This window comes from Gigantopelta aegis, unplaced genomic scaffold (assembly GCF_016097555.1).
Source record: "Gigantopelta aegis isolate Gae_Host unplaced genomic scaffold, Gae_host_genome ctg3138_pilon_pilon, whole genome shotgun sequence".
In the NCBI taxonomy this organism is placed as follows: Eukaryota; Metazoa; Mollusca; class Gastropoda; order Neomphalida; family Peltospiridae; genus Gigantopelta; species Gigantopelta aegis.
This window is the reverse complement of record NW_024533194.1, coordinates 37242-45687: the sequence shown is the minus strand read 5'-3', so window position 1 is coordinate 45687 and position 8446 is coordinate 37242. Positions and strand designations below refer to the sequence as shown.

The window sequence follows — 8446 nt, the reverse complement described above, 5'->3', positions numbered from 1 at the left end:
ACAGCAATCTTTCGTCTTTAGATCAGAAGTTGTAATTTATGACTTCATCACTTAAAACAATGGCTATAGTCCAAACATTTTAAAAGTAATTACTATTATTATTTTAATTTTGTGCGGGTGTTGCTGTAAACTTTAACCCCGACTGTATTAAATATGGCTGATAACATTGATGTTTCTTCTATTCTCACTTATCTCAAATGTAATAAACGTCTAGAGAGAGAAAAAGGCATATCTGAACTTAAAACACTCGTGGACTCGGGATCTCTGTCATCAATTGATCAAGATCAGTTAGAGAGTAACTTAACCTCTATTCTGTCCTCTTATGATGGTCCTTGGGAAGAGAAACATGGAGTTCTCATGGCTGCCTGTCTTTTAGTAGAGAAAAATAAAGCAGGGGGAGTATTTAGAAGGAGATTAATGGAGTTAGTGCCTTCGTTATTGGAAAATATTGAGTCTAGAGTGAGGATTACCACTGGTCAGTACCTGGATATAACTCGATAGTTGTCCATTTTACATTACTGTATATGGGATGTATATTATGTTTCATTTCCTTATAAGGTGAATTAATTGGTCATTTATGTCGTAATGAGGTATCAAAGTGTATGAAGAACTCCGAGATTGTCTGTTGGAGGAATACACGACAATATTGAGAGAGATACTTCAGCAGCTGATGTTGAACTGGTAGAAAAATTACAAGATGGTCAGATACAAGAAAAAGAGGAGGAAAGAGTAAGTACTAACTCTTAATATTTTTTGAGCTATTGTTATTTTTTCTAGCCTAGTTCTCCCTCAGCATCAGATATCTTCCATGATACAGCTGGTTGGAAAAACTTAGAAACTTACATGAAGTAAGACATTTTTTAATATCTTATTAGTTAGTTTAATTTCTCTCTCTCTTTGTCTCTCTCTTTGTCTCTTTCTGTCTCTGTCTCTGTCTGTCTCTCTCTGTCTCTCTTTGTCTTTCTCTGTCTCTCTCTGTCTCTCTGTCTGTCCTCTGTCTCTCTGTCTCTGTCTCTCTCTCTGTCTCTCTCTGTCTTTGTCTCTCTGTCTCTCTCTCTCTCTCTCTCTCTCTCTCTCTCTTCTGTCTCTCTCTCTCTCTCTCTCTCTCCTCTCTCTCTCTCTCTCTCTCTCTTTTCAGTGTACTTCAACATACTGTTGAGGGTTGTGGCTCATCCTTTGAGCCTCATATTACCTCAAATCTTCTTGATCTTTTATTTACAGCACTCAAACATACAAATAGATTTGTAAGAGAAACTGGTTACAAAGTAATGGCAGCCATTGTCAAATGTCCAGGTAAAGAAGACCCATGACTTATAATAGTGTTCAGTAATGTAAAAATACTATTGATGTATTTATGCTCATGTTTCATGGTTACATAGGTTTATCTCAAGAAACGAAAGACAAATATTGGAACTTTATAGCTCAACAATTAGCCGAGGGATTAGCTGATAATTGGAGTCAAGTATGTCATATTGCTTATTGTTTGTTCCCCAATTGTCTTTTCTTATACTTCGTAATATCCCTTTCTCCTTTATCTCCCTCTTACACTCTCATTTTTTACCACATATTTCTCTTACACTCCTCTCCTGTTCTAGGTACGTATGTCTGCTTCAGTAGCTACTAGAGAATTTCTCTCCCATATTGAACCTGAAGACTCTCTACATCAATACTTCCCTTATCTTATACCACCTATGTGTCTGAACAGGTAAGACACTTAAACTATAACTCTATTAGCTGACTCTAGTGGATCTATTAAAAGATACTATGTTGCTGAAGGAGTCAGGTTATACTCACAGGAGACTTGGCGACAGATTACCCCAGGACAGGGTATAAAAACTAGTAGAGAGATACATTGAGAATGTGGTAAGTAGAAAAATCCAGTAAGTAAAGAACTATATGTCTATTATATAGGTATCTTTCTATATCATGGAGAGTCAGGCTGCTAATCATGCAGTGAAGAGAGCAGCTTGTGCTTGTATAGCAAAATTTAGGTACTAAAGTGTCTCAAGATTGTCTAAGGAATATATAGGACAATTAATTGATGTGTTATTGGAGTGTTTTCAAGATGACAGCTGGCCTGTCAGAGATGGTAAAAGAAGAGACTTGTAATGATTGTTAGTTCTCTTTATCATACTCTACAGCTGCCTGTTTAGCTTGTGTAACTTTGTTACATGTTTCCCTGAGGAGTGTCGACCACATATGAAAGAGTTGTTCCCTTTGTTTCTAGTAATCTAGAGGACAGTATTCCCATCAGTAAGACAAGGAGCAGCTGTATCTATTGGTAGTGTTGTTAAAAACTTATGGTAAGTGGGATAGATTGATAGAGAGAAAGAGTCTAAGATGACTTATTACAATCATACAGGAGATGAAATGGTGGAAAAAGCTATAGATATCATTAAAGAAAGACTTCCTTTGGTTGTTGAACAAGCTACAACTGTAGATGATAGGTTTTGTGAATTGTCACTTCTTAACTTAAAACTGTTCATTGTATTTAACAGTCCATTACATCCTGGTGTAGAGTCTGGACCAGCTGTGTTGGTGTTGTTAAGAGAGTCCGAGACAAGACATTGATGCTCATAGCAACCAACAGTAAAACCAGTTTTAGTAATTTGTCATGTGAGCTAATTTTAGATGTATTCCTGTGGTTCATTAGCTCCTAAAATGAAGAGAGGAGGTGGAGGATGTATGCACAGTGACTTTCATAAACCAGCTCAACCCTGGGAGAAGAGTGAAGGGTTAAATAATGTCTATGATAACATGTTTGAAATGATTGTCTTATTTTAAGGTGTGTTCATTTAATAGCTGAATTAAGTCAATTGGAAGTATGTCGTGACAAAGTGACCTCTCTTCTCCCAGTTCTGGCTGAGACAACAAGGCATAGACAATATATACAACATTGTCATTATTTTGAGACAGTTTTGAAACAGGTAGTGAATGAGTATGTGGTTGTATATGAAAGAGAGAGAGAAAGAGAACAGAGGCCTTCTCTGCATTCAAGCAAACAATATTTTTAACCCTTGATCTCTCTACAGCTTCCAGTCATTGCTAAATCTCTTGGCAAAGAATATTTAAACGATATTTAGAGCTTTTCTTTGATGCTATATTCTATGGACTAACGGTATGTCAATTATGCATCCATTTGACTATCATTCATCTCAAGACATGCATCTCTTTTGTTTACCTATCTATCATTCTATCTATCCATTAAATACATGCAACTGTCAATTTATTTATCCATTATATTTTGTTCAAGAATATCATGTTATACAATAATTATCATTTATCTTATCTAGTCTAGTAATAGTCCTCAACTTAAGATAACATCCTCAGAATGTCTTGAAGAGCTCACTAAACTCATTGGTAGTATGGTAATGAAGGACGCGTATAATCCTATAATCCTTTGTAAGTTAACTAATTAATTGTTAATGATATTAAAGTGCCAGTATTTGTGTGTCATATTTCATGGACATATACTAAATTTAGGGTCCAAGCATTATAATATAGGGTCTAGATTGTAGTAATAATTCACATTGAAGTATTAGTTCCTTTTAGGCACTCTCTATCTATTGTGTCATAATATTCTATGTCTAAATTTATGTGTCATCATAATTGATGCTTCTCTTTAGAATCTTAGGAATATTATCTATTTCTTTTAATATAGTATTTGAACTATTTGACATCATTCCAAAGAACAATATAATTGTATTAATTTTCATAAAAGACAATATTATTAAAATATTAACAATACATCATTTTACAATTATCATGTAGATATCCTTGTTAAATAACTTTCAAAGAAAAAGTCACAAAACTATAACCTCATGTAATTACTGAGGTTTTATCTACCTTGAATATAAATATTTTTACAGCTCAGATAAACTTTGTTCCAATGTTCAAAGGTACGTTAGCAGTAATCTTAGACCCTATGTATAAACATGTGTGAAGAGCCTGTCATCAAATGTTATTCTTGATTATATTTTCTTCTAGTCTGTCCCTTCCTCTTACATGAAGTAGTATCAACACCAGACTACTCTCCTCCAGTTGTCCAGTATTGCCATTGACTGTCCAAAGAGAATTTCAGACTCCCTTTGTCCATAAAGGAATAATGACAGTAAAGATATGCCTAGGTACTCCTTCAACATTGCCCTTAGTCCTGCTGTCCATCCAATTCCTTTGTCCATAAGGGACTAATGGACAGTAAAGGGATGTCCTATGGACTCCTTTAACATTGTCTTTAGTCCTGCTTGTCCATTCCCTTCCCTTTGTCCTAAGGGACTAATGGACAGTAAAGGACATCCTATGGACTCCTTTAACATTGCCTTTAGTGCCTTTAGTCCTGCTTGACAATGTCCATCTCCTCCCTTTGTCCCCAAGATATGAAAGTTTGTCCAGTGAAATACCTAAATGTTGGGGCCTTAGGTCCTGCTTGCCTTGTTCTAAGGAACTAATGAACAACAAGGACATCCTATGAACTGTCATAAAATTAATTATCCTTAGCTATACTAGTCTATATTTTGTACCATCTATTAAGTCCACTTTTACAATGAGTCTGTTATGTATATATTATGATATTTTTTATATGACTTCATTTGTTACTATAGAGTGTATATGTTTGAAAAAATCATTTTGTCCAATTTTATATTACATAAATGCAGCCTGAAGCAATTTTCTTTTCCTCATGTCTGTTATGTTATGAAGGGTCACACAAATTCAACAAAAAAGAACATAAACATGTGCTCACTCATCTTTTGTGATATGTGCTTATATCTTGAGAGCCACGAGAACACCTGTTCACAACTTCTGTATCACCTGATGTCATAGAGATCAAGTCATAGAGATCAAAAAAAGTTAAGGATATTATTACTTTGGTATATGGTGTTCCAATTAGGCAGTCTTACCTTCTGTATTGTGGAAAATTATGGGAGTCACAATTGTGTTTACACCATTTATCAGTGTGACCCCTCATATGCATCTTATCAACTACAATTTTTAGTGATGCTAGCTGTTTTGTTTGTTCTGTAAGACCTACTCTTTTTTGCTCTCAGCAAACCTCTTTAGATGGCAAGCATCGTCATAGCAAATGAATTCTATGAAATGACACAAGCAAAAATTCATTGAATAAGGATAACTCGAGTGGTCATTAATCACATACCAATAGATTTTGCAACATCCTGATGCATAGCAAAAATTGTGAAGGTATCCATAAACCTGCGTTTTTGATTCAGAATATAAAAGTCCTCCTATGAGCACAATTACTCCACGGGGCCTCATGCCAGCCAAAACACCTACACAATGTTTTGGTTAATTAATAATTTGTTAATATTAAATTTGTGCAAAATGTTCATAACTAACCAGCAGTCCTCAAGTTCAAATCATGTTTGTCCTTCTCAGTGTTACAAGATAATGCTTCATTATCGTCTTCTGCATCTAAAATAAGTATGCATGTAGATTGTTGAATTTATATTCAGTTTGGTAATTGGGGGAGTGCGTTAATTTAGTATAAATTATCACTAATGAAGTATTCTTTTGCATGAGTACTGACACTATAGTGATGATAGTAAATGATGAGAACCTACCCAATATTATTGTGTATGATTGGATGCTCTATTCTGGGCTTCTTTGGTGAGACATCTTAATCGTTTTTTTGCTGCTATTGACAGAGAGAATTCTTTTCTGGTGACTATATTCCACATCTGTATGTGTATGTGTCATCACTTCAGTTAGAATACCCTCCTCAAACTCTTTGATGATATCTGGAGATAATAATGACTTGAATATCTGGTTTACCTAACCACAGTACCTGTGTATTGATATATACATTCTTATAACTGCTTTGGCAAGCATCATGAAATGCCTAAAAATACAAGTCTATTTACTATAAGTAGCATGCTATATAAAAAGAATTGACATTGACAGTCTTTTTATAAACTTTGCAAAATGTGGTGGTCTTTTAGAATCATTTCCACAACAGGATCACCCTCATCTGCACATAAGACAGACATACATGTTCTACTGGTCATGTTTCTGGCAGTATCGATATTTATAGTGTGGGGATGATGTGCAGCTGTATTTGATATGTCCTGGTAATTTGGGATACTGACTGCATCCAGCATCTTTTGCCATGCACACATCACAACGATTTTTCGTATAACATCAAGCACCAGAACATTTTTGCAACCTGGATACTTGCATGTGTGGCATTATTTCGATTTATTAACGTTAATTTTTATACAGAGTTATCTGAGTACTTCCTTTCAAAAGCTTCATAGAATATTGAAGTGAACCATTGTAGAGTTCATTACCAAAGAGAAGATCCAATAGTTTTTTCTCAGTCGTGGTAACATGTGTAGAAAATCTGGCATAGCCTGCTCTTATCATGTATGTGGATCTGCAAATTTTAATTTATTCACAAAAATTATGAAAAATCACAAAGATTGTGACCCTCAAATTTTCACACTACATGGTAACTATCCCTAAACTTCCTAGGAGTCTCCCAAAGATACAAAGAGGAATCTTCTGATGTAGACGTTTCTACACCTCACAAGAGTCCCCACGAATCTCCTCAAAATACTCCACGAAAAAGTCTCAAAAAACCTTACAACAATATCTTGCTACACAAGAACCTGTATAAGTGACTTGTGGTCATATTTCTGTACAATTGATGCTTTACATACATTTATTGTTGAGTTAGTATCTACTTAGTACATTTACCGAATAAGACAATTATATATATATTGCCATTATTATCACAGGAGTCCAAGGGATGTCCTTGATGTCCACAAATCCCTTGGGGACTAACTGACTAAGGGATGGGATGGACAATTATGTGTAATGGTCACTATTATCACAGGAGTCCAAGGGATTCCTTGATGTCCACACATCCCTTGGAGACCAAGGGATGGGATGGACATCTTTTGACAAGGGGTGGTATTATCATAGGAGTTCAAGAGACATTCTAAGGGATAGAAAGGACAGCTAGCGATAATTGCCAAATGATGGGATCATAGGAGTTCAAGGGATGTCCTTAATGTCCATGGGATGGGATGTATTCCCAAAATCCCCATGGACAATCTATTGCAAAACTGGACATGTTTGGCAGTTTTGATCATATGTTGGACTTAATAATTTTTGACACATATCACAGCCTTAAGTTATGTGATCTACGACTTTAAATGTATTTTCTTAAATGTTTCCACAATACATGGTTAAATAATAGACTAAAACATCAGTTACGTGACAAGAGTAGGATGTAAAATGTTATGATAAGTAAATTCATTAGTGTATAAGTGAATTCATTAGTGTAAGTGGTGATCTTTTCACATATGAATATAACTTTGTGTGTCTACAGTAATAGCATATGTTAACAGTTACACTATCATGCTGCCTTGATAGTATTGTCTTTTCATTTGTTACATAAGACTATTTACATACCAACACATAGTATAATAGAGAGCAACTTATCACTACTTACTGTGTATACTGACTAATATGATTTTAATAGAATATTTTGTATAGAATTCTCCTGAATTGCAACCAGAAAATTTGTATATATCTAACATATACATTTGATGCATATATATATGAGTTAAAGATAACATCATTATTTGAAAAGTATTTATTATTAACTAAAAATCAGCTTTTACAAACAAAGGGAAATTTCATTGTTCATTATAAAAATAAAGGACAAAGAATGTTTGGCAGTAGTTTATGAAGGTAAAGGACCAAGCATTCCAAGACTTCCATGTTTATTATCTTCTGAGCAGAAAAACTCCAAACTACAGTCCATGAACTCTTGATAACCAATTTGACCATCCTTGTCCAAATCTAATGTATCAAATGCTGTCTTGGCCTCAGAAGGATCATTGAAACGAAACACCTTAAAAGCTTGTTCCCAATCATTAGGTGTAACAAAACCTTTGCGATCTTTATCAAGCATGATAAAGGTAGCATTAAAGAGCTCTCGCATAACAGCCATGTACTCTGGCTTTTGTAAACTTTCCTTATGAACTTTAGAGAAATCATCAAAAGACCATTCCACTCCTGGTTCAAGACCCATCATCTTGGCACCTGCAGCAAACCTATAAAGACAATAAAAGTAACAACTCAACTATTTATTGCTATGAACTCTACTTTTCTGTGTAGTCATCAATGTCTCCTTCTTTGTAAGTGCTATTCTCTTTGAATCGTTTCCCCATGATATAAAAATCTTCCAGAGAAATAAAGTTTTTTTTCAGTTACATTTAAAGTACGAAATAGCATCGTCATTTTCTTTTCCCATATCTCATCTTTAGAGAGAGCCATAATCCTCTTTCAATATCAGGGCTGTGCGTGGACTGTCTTATTATCTATACTATTAATCTACTCTGTATACACAATACCTATTGTAATTGTATTATGTGTAATAACTAAGCACATTCTTAAATAAACTCATAATGATGTCATCAAT

At 34.7% G+C, this 8446-nt stretch overlaps 1 protein-coding gene across 1 annotated transcript; it reads right to left on the bottom strand.

The window, feature by feature from the left end:
- Positions 1-7705: 7705 nt before the first annotated feature.
- On the bottom strand, positions 7706-8078 carry LOC121391943 (calcium-dependent protein kinase 12-like; the record flags this gene model as incomplete). Its single annotated transcript, XM_041523391.1, has 1 exon — positions 7706-8078. A coding segment is annotated over one exon (373 nt), but the record flags the coding sequence as incomplete, so codon positions are not given.
- Positions 8079-8446: the final 368 nt, after the last annotated feature.